At 40.0% G+C, this 20,015-nt stretch overlaps 1 protein-coding gene across 1 annotated transcript; it reads left to right on the forward strand.

The window, feature by feature from the left end:
• Nucleotides 1-580: 580 nt before the first annotated feature.
• Nucleotides 581-3,927, forward strand: LOC110876762. The gene is made up of 5 exons (XM_022124921.1): nucleotides 581-864; nucleotides 912-1,136; nucleotides 1,212-2,391; nucleotides 2,557-2,977; nucleotides 3,572-3,927. Exons 1-5 carry the CDS (start codon nucleotides 581-583, stop codon nucleotides 3,925-3,927), a joined length of 2,466 nt encoding a protein of 821 aa, XP_021980613.1.
• The last annotated feature ends 16,088 nt before the right edge of the window (nucleotides 3,928-20,015 follow it).

The raw sequence follows: 20,015 nt of genomic DNA on the forward strand, positions 1-20,015 counted from the left end.
AAATTGAAACTAGTTCTTTTGGTCACCAAATGTTTTGATGTTGTTTTTATATACTTTAGTACATATGGTAAGTATGTTTTAAAAAGTTAAGTATGTTGGTTTGAACAACAGGTTTTGGTAATGTTAAGGAATGTCTTTGTAAAGTTTTAAAACTTATATAAATGTCGTTAATTCGATATTTTATTACTAAAAAGACTTAGAAATGCATGATGTATTTCATAAATCATAACATAAGCATGAAGGGTCTTACAAGTTGGTAATCAGAGCCTCGTTAAGACAAAGCGTGTTCGGTTTAAGCTTGATCAAGACATCCCGTATGAGTACTTATAAATGAGTCTAGATTTAAAGAAGTAAATGATGTGATATATGTGAAAAGTGTATGGGAGGAGTGTATGAATACGCTCGAACCCGGGAAATACACTAAGTAAGAAAGGTAAGGCAAGATATGTACTTGACTGAACCTAAAAAGAAACAATACATTACTTGTGATTAAGTATGTGTAATATAAAGTTCCATGTAACAAGGTGGAAATAAATTAAATAGTTATTGATTAACTATTGTGAACATTTCAATTAAAGAAATGGCCGGTGAAACCAGAAAAGAATCAACATCTCGTTTAACTGAGGAGATGAAAGCTACCATTTCCGAGGAAGTCGGAAAAGCCTTAAAAGCTAGTCTACCGCAGTTCATCGATAGACTACAAAGTACGCTCTTATCAGTAATAGACGATAAGATCAATGAAAAGAAAGATGCGGGTAAATCAAAAGCGTGTCCATATAATAAATTTATGGCATGCAAACCCCCGTTCTGTCATGGTGAAGTTGATCCGATTGTTTGTCAACGATGGATTAGAACATTGAAGGGGTATTCGAAAGGACCCATTGTGATGAGACTGATTTCGTGGCATACAGAACCGGTCAGTTGAGAGGCCAAGCTAAGGATTGGTGGGATAATCTGAAGAAGGAACAGGGAATTGAGGCCACGAGAACTATGACGTGGGAAGAATTCAAAACTCCGTTCCTTAGACACCATAGCCCGAAAGTTGTAATCAATAGGATTAAAGAAGAGTTTATTCAGCTAAGGCATAGTGGTGAGTCGATAGAGAAGATTAGGGGAATCTTTCTTGATAAGCTCAGGTTTTGCGATGAGCTGGTTTAGAATGAAGAACAGAAAATATATTATTACTACAACATGCTGAGTGCGGAATATAGGGAGTTTATGACTCCTTCAAAGTATGTGCATCTTACAGAGATAGTGAATGCCGCACGTGAAAGAGAGATTGAATTGAAAAAGCAGATCGATAGGGGTGAGAGAAGAGTGTTTGATAAAAATCCAAGTTCTGCAAAGAAACCAAAGCTGAATGAAGCTCCTAAGAAAGGCACTGAAAAAGGGGGGATACCTCAATGTAAAATTTGTGGAAAGAATCATAAGGGTGAATGCTATTTTAAAAACAAACCATGTTCTACTTGTGGCAAAGTGGGACATGTGGTTGCAAATTGCCCAGGGAAGGTGTCAGTATGCTATAAATGTTACAAACCGGGACACAAAAAGTCTGAGTGCCCGGAGATAGTTGGAACCAAAGACACCACTGATGCAAAGCCTGATGCCCAAAAAGCAAAGGCTAGGTCTTTCCACATGACAGCTGCTGAGGCTAAAACTGAACCTGAAGTTGTTTTAGGTATATTTCTTGTAAATTCAATTCCAGCGCGAATTTTATTTGATACGGGTGCAAATAGATCTTTTATATCACATCGATTTATTCAACACCCTACATTCACATTAATAAAATTACCTATACCATTAGAAGTAGAAATAGGTGATAATAAAAGTTTTATTGTTTGTGATATGTGTTGGAATTACAAACTGAGCATTGACGATGAAGAATATTTCGTCGACTTAATTCCCATGTCAATGGGAGAATTTCAAGTGGTAATCGGGATGGATTGGCTAGCTCGATATCACACGAAAGTAATATGTAACCGTAAGGAGATACAATTAATGTCTCCAAGCGGAAAACATGTTACTATTTATGGGGAGAAAAGCTGCAGCCCCATAATCTGTTCTTTCATTAAAGCTTGCAAGATGGTTCGACATGGATGTAAGGCATATATGGCTTACATACATGATTCGACTCAAGAGGCTCCAGAAATCAAAGATGTACTAGTTGTACGGGAATTCGAAAATGTTTTTCTGGAAAATCTACCGGGGATACCACCTGAGCGTGAGGTAGAGTTTGGCATCGAATTGGTTCCGGGCGTGAAACCGGTAGCCAAGGCTCCTTATCAATTAGCGTCGTCGGAACTACAAGAATTGTTGTCGCAATTACAAGACCTTTTTGACAAAGGATTTATTCGACCGAGCATTTCTCCGTGGAGAGCGCCAATATTATTTGTAAAGAAGAAAGACGGAAGTATGAGGATGTGCATTGATTATCGGGAGTTAAATAAACTCACGGTAAAGAATCGATACCGGCTTCCTAGGATCGACGACTTATTCGATCAGCTACAAGGAGCGAGTTGGTTTTTAAAGATCGACTTAAGGTCGGGTTATCATCAGTTGAGAGTAAAAGAAGAAGATATATCGAAAACAACATTCCGAACACGTTACGGACATTATGAGTTTTTAGTAATGTCTTTCGGATTATCTAATGCACCTGCGACTTTCATGGATCTTATGAACCGCGTCTGTAAGCCAATGTTGGATAAGTCGGTGATTGTTTTCATCAACGATATTCTTGTATATTCAAAAAGCGAAGTGGATCATGAATGTCATTTGCGTGAAGTACTTGAAACGCTTAGGCGTGAGAGACTTTATGCAAAGTTTTCAAAATGTGCCTTTTCGCTACGTGAGGTGCAGTTTCTAGGACATGTTATTAGTGTCGATGGAGTGTCGGTAGATCCGTCCAAAATAGAAGTTGTGTCTAAATGGAAACCTCCAAAGAATCCATCAAAGATTAGGAGTTTTCTAGGTCTTGCGGGTTATTATCGGAGATTTATACAAGATTTCTCCAAAATTGCAACTCCATTAACTAAGTTGACCCGTAAAGATGAGAAATTTGTATGGGGTAGTGCACAAGAAGATGCCTTCCGTATCCTTAAAGAAAAATTGACCAGTGCCCCTGTACTAACGTTATCAGATGGGACTGAAGACATGGTTATTTATTCAGACGCGTCCCAGCTTGGTCTCGGGTGTGTACTTATGCAGCGAGGAAAGGTGATCGCGTATGCTTTAAGATAATTAAAGATTCATGAAAAGAAACATCCGACACATGATCTGGAATTAGCGGCAGTAGTCTTTGCCTTAAAAATATAGAGGCATTGCTTATATGGTGTGAAATGTACTATTTTCACTGACCATAAAAGTCTCAAGTACTTCTTTGATCAGAAGGAGTTAAATATGAGACAACGGCGTTGGTTAGAGATGGTGAAAGATTATGATTGTGAAATTCATTATCATCCCGGAAAAGCCAACATAGTTGCAGATGCACTGAGTAGGAAAGAAGAATATTCACCTATTCGGGTGCAGTCGATACAGTTAGTAATGACCTCGGGTTTACTTGAATGAATTAAAGAGGCGCAAACTGAAGCTGTAAATGAAGAAAATTTGAAAAAGGAAAGAATAGTGGGTCAGCTTAAAGACTTGCAGGATAATAGTAATGGATTGAAAACCCCTTTCGATCGAATCTGGGTTTCAAACACTTGCAATGTTAAAACTCTTCTTCTTGATAAAGCCCACAAGTCTCGCTATTCTATTCATTCGGGAGCTACCAAGATGTACAAAGACTTGAAACAAAATTATTGGTGGCCCGGAATGAAACGAGACATCACAAAGTATGTGGAAAAATGCTTAACTTGCTTACAAGTAAAAGTAGAACACCAGAAGTCTTATGGTAAACTTCAGCCGTTAGACATTCCGGTGTGGAAGTAGGAGCACATTACTATGGATCTGTTAACTAAACTACCAAGAACATCACATGGATTTGATGCTATATGGGTACTAGTTGACAGATTGACCAAGAGTGCTCATTTTATTCCAATTCGGGAAACATACACTTCCGAGAAGATGTCAGAAGTATACACGAATGAAATTATATCTCACCATGGAGTACCGGTGTCTATCATATCGGACAGAGATACGCGTTTTACTTCAAACTTTTGGCGTGATTTTCAAGAGGAGATGGGTACTAAGCTGTTCATTAGTACCGCATATCATCCGCAGACCGATGGACAGAGTGAAAGAACTATTCAGACACTCGAAGATATGCTACGAGCATGTATTATCGATTTTGGTGGTAGCTGGGATATCTATCTACCACTAGTAGAATTTTCATATAACAACAGTTACCATTACAGTATCAGAATGGCACCGTATAAAATGCTTTATGGCAGAAAGTGTCGAACCCCGGTATGTTGGGGTGATGTGGGTCCACGAGAATTAGCTCACAAAGATATAGTCAGTATCACTAATGAAAACATTGAAGTGATTCGGGCTCATTTAAAAGCTGCTCAAGATCGACAAAAGTCCTACGCGGATAAAAGACGAAGATCAATTGAATTTCAGGTGGGTGATATGGTTATGCTCAAAGTATCTCCGTGGAAAGGGGTTATCCGATTCAGAAAACGGGGAAAATTGAGTCCAAGATTTATTGGACCATTTAAAATCGTGGAGCGTGTAGGTAAGGTTGCATACCGACTCGAATTGCCGGAAGAATTGCGTAGTATACACAGCACTTTCCATGTTTCACATTTACGAAAGTGCTTAGCTGATGAAACAGCTTATGTAAGCTATGACGACATTGAAGTTGACGATAAACTTAACTATGTCGTAAAGCCTATTGAAATCCTTGATAGAAAAGTCAAAAGCTTAAGGCATAAAGAGATTAATCAAGTTAAAGTTAAATGGGAACACCGGAAGGGATCGGACACCACTTGGGAGTCCGAAGAAGAAATGAGACGCTTATACCCTTCCTTATTCGGTACGTATTATGATTTCGAGGACAAAATCCTCTTTAAGGAGGGTAGACTTGTAACACCCCTAAATTATTAAACTATATATGTCATTACACATGTATAAGTTATAATAATTATAATAAAATAATGAGAATCGAAACTAGGAATAACTAACCTAGTTAAAAATTTAGTTAGAAAAGAAGGAAATCAAAGTATTCCTCTTTGATCAAATCCTTGAAGTCATTCCATGGGGTGGCATTAGCAGCAACAATCCCCAGCATTTGAACCTGAGCGTTCCACCACGTGAGCGCTACACCCTCAAGAGTACCAGTAGCATATTTCACCCTGCGAGCCTCAGGGCATTCACACATCACGAAAACAGACTCGAGCTTCTCAAACCAGTGGAGGAGGCCTACAGCTCCTTCAGTGCCGTTGAAAGTAGTAGGTCGGCAGTCCATGAAAGTTTTGAAAGTACATGCAGGAGGCTGAGCATGTTGACCTGTCGTGTGTATAAGAAGAGACAAAGTTAAACACAAGTGTTGGTTCACGAGAGTAGGATCTAAAGATCCTAGAGTAAGTTGCAATGGCAGGTTATACCTCCTGCCTGAGCGGCTGCGAGTGCTGCAGTAACTTGTTCATTGATTAGAGCCGTTAGCTGGGCTTGAGTTAGGTTAACGCGTCCACTCATGATCTTCATACCAAAGGAAACATGAGTGAGAGAGGTTCGCAAAGTGCGATGACAGAAAAGAGTAAGCACACATGTGTTTTCAAACAACAGTTATTACGTTCATCTAAGCATACCATGAGCAAAATTCTATGTAACTAGCAAGTAGGCAATAAAAACATAAACCATATCAACTATAGTGTTGAGCCTTGCACGTGGAGCGAAGCGTCGTTGTGGATCGTTGAGCACTGTACAGGTTATAGTCTGGTTTTACCAAAAAGCTTTTCCCCTTTTTAAAACCAAGTTCACTATAACCAATGGCTCTGATACCAATCTGTCACACCCCCAAAATCCACACGCGGAGTATCACCGCTTGGAGGCATGACTGACTAGGATCAAGCCACCAATCATATTGAACATAGCATGTAATTAAATATAAAACCCAACACAATATAATTGGTGTCCAAACAAAACGTAGTTTAAGTTGTAAGCGGAAGCATAATGTTTAAAACCAAAGTATAAGATCAAAAGTATAATAAATGTTTAACATGGCATAAGACTATCCATGTCCCACAACGTCCACGGCTCCTCGTGCAAGCTCCAAAAGTACCTAACGACCTGCAAGGCATGTAACAACGAGTCAACAACAAAGTTGAGCGAGTTCACAGTTGGTTGTTTAGTTTTACCAGTTTGTTTTGAAATCATAAGTTGTTTTGTATACCACGAGTTAACCAGTAACCTTTGTTTCCCAAACCATATCCATAATCAGTGGGGGGGCTTCCCCATGTGAACCACTAGGCCGTTACCATATCGACCACTGCCGAACAATAGTTGTGCCCTACGCAATGTCTATCATCATTGACAGTTTGCCATGATCCATTAGTACACGCCCGTTCGAACGACACGGTGTGAGGTTTGTCAAACCTAATAGCGCTATTAACTAATGACCCGCTTGCCATCGGCCTCGACGATTAAGTCGATATAAAGTGAGGGACTTCATGATAGAGTTTTGTCTAGTAAGTTGTAAGGTTGTTGTCCTACCCAAGGAGGACGAACGTACGTAGTTCTACCCAAGGAGAATACGCAGGATTTATAGTGGTATCCTACCCAAGGAGGAGGGCCGTACATATCCTACCCAAGGAGGATACGTAGATTTCCGTTTTAGTTTATTAACCCATTCCCAAACCACCGGGAATCCCATGCCTTGTAGAAAGTGTGAACTCACCTTGCTTTGCTCGGTATGCTAAACTATGTGCTCACAAGTAATCAGTCAAGTCCTATAGTTATGCACGTATACACAATCAGTACATGTTTGTAAGGTTTCACATACAATCTATGTCACAAAGTGTGCCTAAGCAATTATCACGTATCACATAAGCAGTTAATCAAAGTCATGCAATTCGTGCTTCATATAAATGTCCTTCACAGTTTGTACTAACATGGTTATTCATTAACATACTTGACAGGAATAATACACTAACAGAGTTAATTAACTAACAGAGTTAACAAACTAATAAAGTTACATACTTAACAGAGTTACATACATAATTTAACAGAGTTAATAAAGTTAACAAAGTTAATAAACTTAACTCAGTTAATAGACTAAACAAAGTTGATAACTAACAGTATTAATAAATAAACAGTGTTACTGTGTCAGAATACACACGAAATCATATGTGACGAAAACACCTTAGTGGTGAAAACCCTTTTTCTTCGTCGAACATAAGGTGTGACGAAAACACAAAGTGTTTTCGTCTCACCCTTGTGTTTTCGTGGTCCTTGTGTTTTCGCTGGTTACTTCATCACCATCAACAGCAGTTACGTATTCCCAAAACCCTAAATGCATTCTAACAGTTACATGATTAAATCATCAACAAAACCATTCAATCAGATCATCAATATGCACAAAAAGGTAACACATAATCACACAACACTCAATTAACATGATCATCAAGCATTGGACTAACATGATCAATGACCTAATAACCTCAGATCTATTCTAAGAAATTCATGTTAGAAACATCAGGCTCCATCTATCAACCAACGCATCAACAACGATCTAATCTAGACATACATAACCGAAATTGCTAATCTAGCAACCTATAGTTTTCAACCTAACATCCAAACATGGATTTACATATCACTTAATATCCACAAACAATGATTTCATTAATATAGTTAACAGAGATATCGATCAAGAAATCATGTATGGGCTTAACACTAACCGTGATGGGCAAAACAATAGCTTGATCGTCCTAGGGAGCTTCAAAGACACAAGGTTGCCGTCGCAAGATGAGAAGTGACTAGGGTTTTCGGATTAAACTCTCACGTAAAAGCTCGAAATCAAAACATATACTAGATCGACAGTGGGCCAAGGCCCATTTCTGTTTTCGCCAGCCCACCTCCTGACGAAAACACTTTAGCGTTTTCGTCCAGGAGTGATTTTGTGAGGAGGGTTTTCGGCTAGGGGGAGGTGATTTCGTGGGGTAGGGTATTTAGCCAAGGTTCCATGTTTTTAATTGTACAATCATAATATTAATACAAAATGTATTATTAACCTATACATGTATGATGCACACCATACATAAATACAAAAACAACACCTAGTGAACAAGTATTAAGTCAAGTAGAAACCTTGAAAACTCGTGTTGTCATATTATCCCCAACTTGAAAGAAATTTCGTCCCGAAAATTAGCGCGAGGTTACTGAGGAAGCTAGTTGTGTTGTGTTGTTTCCTGGTTTTCCTGGGGTGTCACATCATCCCCCCGTTGGTTTGGAATTTCGTCCCGAAATTCCGTAGTAGCTTCAGCCTCAGTAGTGGTTGCACTGTTCCCAAATAACTGGGGATACTTGAGTTTCATTTGGTCTTCTCGTTCCCAGGTGAACTCTGGGCCACGACGGGAGTTCCAACGAACTTGAACAAGAGGTATTCTGGTGTGCTTGAGAACCTTAACGTCTCGGTCCATGATTTCAACTGGTTCCTCGATGAATCGCAACTGATCGTCGACAGCGAGCTCCTTCAAAGGAACTACGAGGGTCTCCTCTGACAGACACTTCTTCAGATTTGACACGTGAAATACGTTGTGAACTCCACTGAGTTCTGCGGGTAGGTTTAGTTTGTAGGCCACCTTGCCTATTTTCTCGATGATTTCGAACGGTCCGACATACCGCGGATTGAGCTTGCCTTGTTTGCCAAAACGAACTACACCTTTCCAAGGTGAGACTTTGAGTAGCACTCGATCCCCAACCTGGAACTTGAGTGGTTTCCTGCGCTTATCAGCGTAGCTTTTCTGACGGTCACGAGCTGCCGCCATTCGTTGTCGTATCTGTGCAATCCTTTCTGTTGTGTCTACTACAAGTTCTAGACCCGTGATTTGGCTGTCACCAACTTCTGCCCAGCAAAGAGGTGATCGGCATTTACGCCCGTACAATGCCTCAAACGGAGCGGCTTGAATGCTGGTGTGGTAACTGTTATTATACGAAAACTCCACCAACGGGAGATGTTTTTCCCAGCCGTTACCAAAATCAATCACACATGCCCTAAGCATGTCTTCGAGGGTTTGGATGGTGCGTTCAGACTACCCATCCGTCTAGGGATGATAAGCGGTGCTCATGTCTAAACGTGAGCCAAAGGACTTGTGCATTGCTTGCCACAGTTCAGAAGTAAAACGCGCATCACGATCGGAAATAATGGAGGTTGGCACCCCGTGCCTCGAAACCACTTCCTTTAAGTAAACGTCTGCTAAAGTAGAGAACTTGTCTGTTTCTTTGATAGGCAAAAAGTGTGCAGACTTCATTAATCGATCCACTATCACCCAAATAGTGTCATTTCCACATTGAGATCTAGGTAGGCCTGTAACGAAATCCATGGAAATTTGCTCCCATTTCCATTGTGGTATCTCTGGTTGTTGGAGTAGGCCCGATGGTTTCTGGTATTCAGTCTTGACTCTCGCACAAGTCAAACATTTGCCAACGTAGGTTGCTATGTGGGCTTTCATGCTAGGCCACCAGTATGTAGCCTTCAAGTCGTGGTACATCTTATCCAAACCAGGATGTACTGAGTAGCGAGACTTATGTGCTTCATCCATCACCAGCTTGCGTAAGTTTCCATAGTGTGGGACCCAAATGCGCCCTGTAACGTAGTAAGCGCCGTCTTCCTTTTGTTCTAATCGTTTCCTTGACCCACGTAGGGACTCCGCCCTGACATTCTCTGCTTTCAATGCTTCAACCTGAGCATCTCGTATCTGAGTAGGAAGACTAGATTCGATGGTGAGTTGTAACGCATGCACGCGTATAGGTGTAGTATCCTTTCGACTGAGGGCATCGGCCACAACATTAGCCTTGCCCGGATGGTACTTGACCACGCATTCGTAGTCATTCAATAGCTCGACCCATCGACGTTGTCGCATGTTTAATTCCTTCTGTTTGAAGATATGCTCGAGACTCCTGTGGTCGGTGTAAATGGTGCACTTGGTACCGTACAGGTAATGTCTCCATATCTTAAGCGCGAAAACAACAGCTCCCAACTCCAGATCGTGTGTAGTGTAATTCGTTTCATGAACTTTAAGTTGGCGCGATGCATAAGCAATGACCTTATCCCGTTGCATCAACACACAGCCAAGACCCTGAATTGATGCGTCACAATAAACCACGAAATCGTCTGTACCCTCTGGCAATGAGAGAATCGGTGCGCTACAAAGTCTATCCTTTAAGTGCTGAAATGTTGATTCCTGTGCATTACCCCAACGATAGGTGATGCCTTCTGCGTTAGTGAGGTGAGAGGTTGCGCAATTTTGGAAAAATCCATGATGAACCTTCTGTAGTAACCTGCGAAACCCAAGAATTGGCGAATTTCCATTGGTGTACAGGGTGCAGGCCAGTTCTTGATCGAGTCTACCTTGGATGGATCAACATGAATCCCATCCTTGTTTACCACGTGGCCTAGAAAGTGGACTTCACGAAGCCAAAAGTCGCATTTCGAAAACTTGGCATACAACTGCTCTGTTCGAAGGAGTTCTAAGATGAGTCGTAGATGGTGCTCGTGTTCCTCCTGACTCTTAAAATAGATCAGGATGTCATCAATGAAAACAATAACAAACTTATCCAGGTGTCACACCCCTATTTTCCACGTGTCACCGGTGGGCCCGGTGGGGGAATAGTGACATAGTTGATATCGTCATAGTCAAACAACACAAATATATAAATGTACAGCGGAAGCAAAGAAAGATTTATTTCAACCAAACAAATTGTAATATTCAAGTATCACAAAGTAGTTGAAACAGATCCACAGGCGGATCAAAATAAAAAGGAGAATTGTTCAACAGATTTATTGCATCCAAGCTTGCGAGACTCTAAACGATGCTAAGGAGAGGCCAGCCTATTATGTGTAGTACCTGCACTTAATCTTTTTGGGAAAAATACGTCAGTTTACACTGGTAAATACAATTTAACTGACTCATTTTGAAAATGTTTTAAAAGTTGATTTGAATGCACATGGCACAAAACTTTTTATAACTTGGGATAATTAATCAAACTTAAACTTGTAAAAGAATTACATGTTTGTTATGCGTTTAGTCGCCCGGTTCGTGCCGGGTTTAAGGTTAATAGACACACCACATAGTATAATCCCGCGGTGGGAAACCAGCGGGTATACCTCAATAAATATAAACACACTGTCGGGTGTACGCCTACACCCGCGTGTTAAGGTCGTGGCCATTTCATGAATGATGCCAAGGATATCCGGGACATGGTCATTAAACTCCCAAAGGCGTAAAACAAACAAAACAAATTTTCAAACGGGTCATCTTGATAATACTTAACCACTAATCGATTAAGGTCAAATGCCCGACCAAGCGGTATTTTATATACCGTACCCCAAGCCCGTATAAGGGAAAATAAGTTAAAAGTATTTACCTTTGCAAGTATAATTCACAATAAGCAAGTGCACGTATCTTTTACTGGATCTCCTATTTTGGAACGAAGGTTTATAATAACCTATTAGAATCCTAACGGGTCTTTAATTTAGCCTAAGCTTAGACCGGTTAGTTTTAAAGAACGAATACGGTTTAATCACATAAATAAGCGAAGACCGTATTAGAATGTGGCTTTGACCCGACAAGCTTGTATACTTGTTTAATATGGGTAACTTAATCACATTCTGGATTTTTGAGACAAAAATGATATGGTTTGACCCGTTTCGGCTAATATGTGTAAACTAGTTACATAAGCCGATCCGAACGCGAAAAGTGCGTAACGAGTAACCATAAGAGTCATATACAAGTTTCCTGAATTAATATGCCCCAAATATGTTGTGACATCAGTAAGATGTCTCCTATTATGCCCAAAATGATTTTAAACACAAACTATGCCCCGAAAGGGCATTTTGGTCATTTTAAAGGGGTATAAAAGAGTTTAATTGGTAACCTGAGTTACAGGTCTGAATAAGTCAGTAAATATACTTAACTTATTAAGTTATAACAGTAGGGTATCAAATATATGTGAAATTTATTACTTAGAACCATACTATTCACCGTAGGGGTCATTTTGGTAATTTCACATATGCTAAAAAGGTCAAAACTGGAATTCTGAGTTTAAAACATTTGCCTACTGTTAAAAATATAAAAACTTACTGAATACATCAGTAGGTATCAACCCCATATGTTTAAAAAGGTTTTATTACATACTATGCGTTAAAAACGCTTAAAAAGGCGATTTGGAGCCATTTCCGGGTTTGGTATAGAAAGCTGATATTTTTATAATCCCAGAAGGCTCAAAATAATTTATCTAACATATTAGATCATTAGAAAAAGGTTTGGGGTCAATAGGATTTATAAAACTCATTTTATAGCCCAAAAGGGCAAAGCCGGCATTAACCGAATAAGCTAAGAACTCTATGTTATGCTCAGCCTAAAAATAAATAAAATCTCTAAAAATCCCAAAATATTATTTTATATCAGTAGGTAATAAGTTTTGTATAAAAATTTGGGTTTAGATAGGCTATATGCTATTCATGCCATTTATTCCTTAAAAAGGTTTCTAATTACGCTAATGAGCATAACTTCAATTCTAGACCTCAATCTGATCTCAAATTTTGGGTATAAGTTTATAAATCAGTAACTAAGATGTCTACTCTTTTACATTTTCAAAAATCACATTTTAATGTCATTTGGGCATAATGGTCAACATATGAGCATTTAACGGAAACTTGCATAATAATTAGACAACTAGTGAACCAAGCCGTATAATCATAGAGGATTATACTAACATGTAACTAGGTCCAAAAGAAGCTCTAAGGCAATCCTAAACTTGGCTTAAATGGGTCAGAACTGAAAGTCAAAGCATAAGTCAAACTATGCGACTTTCGGTTCCAAACCAAGCTTAAACTGAAAATTGTCGAGTTAAACATGTTTAGACATGTTCTTATATTAATTACCAAGTTATTTTAGTGATCAAACAGGTTGGATGAATCCTACATTGCTAATTATGTATTAATTTGGAATTAAGCATTCTGTTGACTTTTTAAGGTAAGCTTGACTCGACACTTAACATAGTTAGAGTGGGAATCTGAGAATACCCTTTTAAGGGTTTGTTACCCACATAATTACCTACTTATAGGTATTTTTAATTCGAGATTTGATTCGATAATTATTGACTAATCTCGAAGTCAAACCTTAATTACGACGGTTTGACTTTTAGCTAATTAACTAAGCTAAAATGAATTAAGGAGGATTAGGAACACTTACAATGGTCCTAAGTATGCTTTTAGAGCCTAAGAAGGGTTGGTTACTGTCCAGGAGCTCCAGAGAAGTCTTGAACAAAATTCCAAGTGAGCAAGTTTCAAAGTTCACAACTTCTTCTTATATAGTGAACTACAATGCACAAGATCTTGCCAAGGAAGTCTACAAATGTTGTGAGATGATCCCAGGTGCCCCTATGTGGCTATATACTGCCTATAAAGCCCCTGATTTCGAAAACCATGCTAATAAGGTGGTGCAACCTGAAAGACAGGCAGCTGTCCAAAATCTGCTGCCAGCGACAGCCTTACGGACCGTAAGCAAAATGCCTTGCGGTCCGTATTCACCCCTTGCGGACCGTAAGCTTCTATGGATACGGTCTGTAACTGACCCTGGTCTGATGCGCCCAGGTATGCTCCTTGCGGACCATAAGCTTAAAGCCATACGGTCTGTAACCAATGGCCAGAAGCCAAAAATCATGCAAACTTCCAAAATCTGACCATGCAATTGTGTAGTGACGAATTCTCATGCATGCTCTGCAGTAGGGGACCATGTGGGCAGGCTTTTGCATGCCTTGCATGAATTTTCACATTTGGATATTTGTGGCAAGCTTGAAATGACGGAATTTCCAAGAATTCATCTTGGATTCTCTTGAGGGTTGGACATGAATAACATTTCAAGTGTAATTCTTTTAGTCCAGAATTTATTTACCGAAGGTTGTAGTAACAATTCATAGAATCCAATTTTCCATATAAAAATGGAATTTTATTTATTTAGAACAACCGGCTATATATCAGATGTTTATCAAAATGATTCAAGGATCTTGGGATTCATAACTTGGGTCGATCAGAGGTATTTAATAACATGTCGCCCTTGGGTCACTCAGAGGTAATTTAATAACATGTCGCCCCTTTAAATCCTACCATACATCTTTATTTGATCCGGGTTCTTGACACGTTTGTCTTACATGACACGTGTCTTTATTTTATTGGACATGAATTTTCAAGGTGTTACACCAGGTAAGGCTTGCACACTCTGTTCATAAGATCCATGAAGACTTCAGGTGCGTTTGTCAATCCAAAAGGCATAACCAGGAACTCATAATGCCCATAGCGAGTCCTGAACGCTGTCTTAGAGATATCCTCGTCTCGGACTCTCAGTTGATGGTATCCTAACCTCAGGTCAATCTTCGAATAGTAGCTCGATCCTTGCAGCTGATCGAATAAGTCATCAATGCGTGGAAGTGGGTAGCGATTCTTTACAGTCACCTTGTTGAGTTCGCGGTAGTCGATACACATCCTGAAGGTACCGTCTTTCTTCTTCACAAATAATACTGGAGCTCCCCAAGGCGAAGAACTAGGACGAATAAAACCCTTATCCAAGAGCTCTTGTAGTTGCGTGGACAGTTCTTCAAGTTCTGATAGAGCTAAACGATAAGGTGCACGAGCTATAGGTGCTGCTCCAGGAGCTAGCTCGATTTGAAACTCAACCTGACGATGAGGTGGAAGACCAGGTAATTCCTCAGGAAATACCTCAGGAAAATCACGTACAATCGGGATATCTTCTATCTTCTTCTCTTTCTTCGAGGTGTCAGTAACGAGGGCTAAAATAGCAATGTGCCCCTTTCGCAAACACTTCTGGGCCTTGAGAAAATAAATGATGCCCACAACGGCACCACTCTTGTCGCCATGAACCACTAAAGGTTCTTCACCAGAACGAGGAATGCGGACGATCTTCTCTTTGCAAAGGATCTCTGCTCGATGTTGCGATAACCAATCCATACCAATAACAATGTCGAAACTACCCAAAACAATAGGAATGAGGTCGATAGAGAAGGTCTGACCAGCTAAGATGAGATTATAACCCTTAACTACGTGTGTGGCCTCTAAACTTTTACCATTTGCTAGCTCTACCATGTGCTTGGTGTTCAAAAGTGTTGGGATACGCTTTAACATTTGACTAACTTTTAGAGACACATAACTGGTATCGGCACCCGAATCAAATAAAACATTAACGTAAAAGTCGTCTAGAAGAAACTTACCCATCACGGTGTTGGGATCATTCCTTGCATCACCCTGACCAATCACAAAAGCTCGCCCCTGGGCGCCACCGCCATTATTATTACCCCCGTTGTTACCCCCATTGTTGTTTCCGTTTCCCTGATTGTTGTTGTTATTCTGATTCTGGTTCAACTGGGGGCAGTTTCTCTTGAAGTGACCTTCAGCACCACACTGAAAGCATCCCCTGTTACCCTGCTGTTGCTGCGGCTGATTCTGGGGAGCCTGCTGTTGCTGTTGACGACTCTGATTCACAGGTCGTGCACCCCTGCAATCCTTTGCTTCATGACCAAACTTGTTACACCTCAGACAATGACCCTTGTTGCACTGCCCACTATGATGCATGTTGCATCGGTTGCACTGGGGTGGTTTCCCCTGTATCAACCCTACCCTTAACTACCAGAAGATTGCTGACCAGGACTCTGGTAGTCATCAGTCTTTCACTGTTGAGACTGAGACTGAGCCAATGTTGAACCCTTGCTTGAGAATCCATCCCATTTGCGCTTGTTGTCGCTGGGGGCATCAGAAGTAGTAGTAACTGTAGCAGTAGTACCAATACACTTGGGCAGTTTGTTCTCCTTGACTTCCTGATCAATGAGACGATGAGCCAAACGAATAACTTGCTGGATAGTGGCGAGGTTTGCTGCAGTTGCATGACTCTGAATCTCTGGAACTAAACCTTTAAGGTACAGCTCGATTCGCTTGATGGGAGGATCTACCATAGTAGGACACAAGATTGCCAGCTCATTTGACCTTTTCGTATATGCATCGATTTCTGACCCCGTCATCTTTAAGTTGAAGAACTCAACTTCCAACTTGTGAATGTCATCACGGTTGCAGTATTCCTCTTTGATCAAATCCTTGAAGTCATTCCATGGGGTGGCATTAGCAGCAACAATCCCCAGCATTTGAACCTGAGCGTTCCACCATATGAGCGCTACACCCTCAAGAGTACCAGTAGCATATTTCACCTTGCGAGCCTCAGGGCATTCACACATCTCGAAAACAGACTCGAGCTTCTCAAACCAGTGGAGGAGGCCTATAGCTCCTTCAGTGCCGTTGAAAGTAGTAGGTCGGCAGTCCATGAAAGTTTTGAAAGTACATGCAGGAGGCTGAGCATGTTGACCTGTCGTGTGTGTAAGAAGAGACAAAGTTAAACACAAGTGTTGGTTCACGAGAGTAGGATCTAAAGATCCTAGAGTAAGTTGCAATGGCAGGTTATACCTCCTGCCTGAGCGGCTGCGAGTGCTGCAGTAACTTGTTCATTGATTAGAGTCGTTAGCTGGGCTTGAGTTAGGTTAACGCGTCCACTCATGATCTTCATACCAAAGGAAACATGAGTGAGAGAGGTTCGCAAAGTGCAATGACAGAAAAGAGTAAGCACACATGTGTTTTCAAACAACAGTTAGCATACCATGAGCAAAATTCTATGTAACTAGCAAGTAGGCAATAAAAACATAAACCATATCACCTATAGTGTTGAGCCTTGCACGTGGAGCGAAGCGTCGTTGTGGATCGTTGAGCACTGTACAGGTTATAGTCTGGTTTTACCAAAAAGCTTTTCCCCTTTTTAAAACCAAGTTCACTATAACCAATGGCTCTGATACCAATCCGTCACACTCCCAAAATCCACACGCGGAGTATCACCGCTTGGAGGCATGACTGACTAGGATCAAGCCACCAATCATATTGAACATGGCATGTAATTAAATATAAAACCCAACACAATATAATTGGTGTCCAAACAAAACGTAGTTTAAGTTGTAAGCGGAAGCATAATGTTTAAAACCAAAGTATAAGATCAAAAAGTATAATAAATGTTTAACATGGCATAAGACTATCCATGTCCCACAACGTCCACGCCTCCTCGTGCAAGCTCCAAAAGTACCTAACGACCTGCAAGGCATGTAACAATGAGTCAACAAAAAAGTTGAGCGAGTTCACAGTTGGTTGTTTAGTTTTACCAGTTTGTTTTGAAATCATAAGTTCTTTCGTATACCACGAGTTAACCAGTAACCTTTGTTTCCCAAACCATATCCATAATCAGTGGGGGGCTTCCCCGTGTGAACCACTAGACCGTTACCATATCGACCACTGACGAACAATAGTTGTGCCCTACGCAATGTCTATCATCATTGACAGTTTGCCATGATCCATTAGTACACGCCCGTTAGAACGACACAGTGTGAGGTTTGTCAAACCTAATAGCGCTATTAACTAATGACCCGCTCGCCATCGGCCTCGGCGATTAAGTCGATATAAAGTGAGGGACTTCATGATAGAGTTTTGTCTAGTAAGTTGTAAGGTTGTTGTCCTACCCAAGGAGGACGAACGTACGTAGTTCTACCCAAGGAGAATACGCAGGATTTATAGTGGCATCCTACCCAAGGAGGATGGTCGTACATATCCTACCCAAGGAGGATATGTAGATTTCCGTTTTAGTTTATTAACCCATTCCCAAACCACCGGGAATCCCATGCCTTGTAGAAAGTGTGAACTCACCTTGGTTTGCTCGGTATGCTAAACGATGTGCTCACAAGTAATCAGTCAAGTCCTATAGTTATGCATGTATACACAATCAGTACATGTTTGTAAGGTTTCACATACAATCTATGTCGCAAAGTGTGCCTAAGCAATTATCACGTATCACATAAGCAGTTAATCAAAGTTATGCAATTCATGCTTCATATAAATGTCCTTCACAGTTTGTACTAACATGGTTATTCATTAACATACTTGACAGGAATAATACACTAACAGAGTTAATTAACTAACAGAGTTAACAAACTAATAGAGTTACATACTTAACAGAGTTACATACATAATTTAACAGAGTTAATAAAGTTAACAGAGTTAATAAACTTAACTCAGTTAATAGACTAAACAGAGTTGATAACTAACAGTATTAATAAACTAACAGTGTTACTGTGTCAGAATACACACGAAATCATATGTGATGAAAACACCTTAGTGGCGAAAACCCTTTTTCTGGCGAAAACCCTTTGGTTTTCGTCGAACATAAGGTGTGACGAAAACACAAAGTGTTTTCATCTGACCCTTGTGTTTTCGTGGTCCCTGTGTTTTCGCTGGTTACTTCATCACCATCAACAGCAGTTATGTATTCCCAAAACCCTAAATGCATTCTAACAGTTACATGATTAAATCATCAACAAAACCATTCAATCAGATCATCAATATGCATAAAAAGGTAACACATAATCACACAACACTCAATTAACATGATCATCAAGCATTGGACTAACATGATCAATGACCTAATAACCTCAGATCTATTCTAAGAAATTCATGTTAGAAACATCAGGCTCCATCTATCAACCAACGCATCAACAACGATCTAATCTTGACATACATAACCGAAATTGCTAATCTAGCAACCTATAATTTTCAACCTAGCATCCAAACATGGATTTACATATCACTTAATATCCACAAACAATGATTTCATTTATACAGTTAACAGAGATATCGATCAAGAAATCATGTACAGGCTAAACACTAACCGTGATGGGCAAAACAATAGCTTGATCGTCCTAGGGAGCTTCAAAGACACAAGGTTGTCGTCGCAAGATGAGAGGTGACTAGGGTTTTCGGATTAAACTCTCACGTAAAAGCTCGAAATCAAAACATATACTAGATCGACAGTGGGCCAAGGCCCATTTCTGTTTTCGCCGGCCCACCTCCTGACGAAAACACTTTAGTGTTTTCGTCCAGGAGTGATTTCGTGAGGAGGGTTTTCGGCTAGGGGGAGGTGATTTCGTGGGGTAGGGTATTTAGCCAAGGTTCCATGTTTTTAATTGTACAATCATAATATTAATACAAAATGTATTATTAACCTATACACGTATAATGCACACCATACATAAATACAAAAACAACACCTGGTGAACAAGTATTAAGTCAAGTAGAAACCTTGAAAACTCGGGTTGTCACACCCCTCCTCTATTGGACAAATAATTTTATTATTTTATATACACTTTAAAATTACGGTTTTGCCTCCGGTTTAAAATTACGCTTTTCTCCCAACTAAAAAAATAAAATAACCTTTTGCCAGCAGCTCAAAATTACGATTTTGCCATCGGTTCAAAAATTACGATTTTACCCTCATCTTTTTATTTTATACCCGCTTTAAACTTACGGTTTTGCCCCCGGTTTAAAATTACGTCTTCGCCTACAGTTCAAAATAAAATTATGTTTTTGCCCCCAGCTCTAAATTACGATTTTTCCCTCAGTTCAAAATTACGATTTCACCCTCAGTTTAAAATTACTTTTTTGCCCCCAGCTAAAAATAAAATTATGGTTTTCCCCTACCTCAAAATTATGATTTTTCCTCAGTTCAAAATAAAAATATGACTTTACACCCAGCTAAACCGAAAATACGATTTCGCCATCGGTAAAAAAATTACGCTTTTACCCTCAGCCAAAATTACGTTTTCGCCCAGTTCAAAATAAAATTTTGTTTTTCCCCGGCTCAAAATTACGATTTTACACCAGTTTATTATTTTTTACCCACTTTAAAATTACGTCTTTGCCCCCAGTTCAAAAATAAAATTATGCTTTTTGCCCCCAGCTAGAATTTACGATTTTCCCCTCG

Source organism: Helianthus annuus, chromosome 8 (assembly GCF_002127325.2).
Source record: "Helianthus annuus cultivar XRQ/B chromosome 8, HanXRQr2.0-SUNRISE, whole genome shotgun sequence".
NCBI lineage: Eukaryota > Viridiplantae > Streptophyta > Magnoliopsida > Asterales > Asteraceae > Helianthus > Helianthus annuus.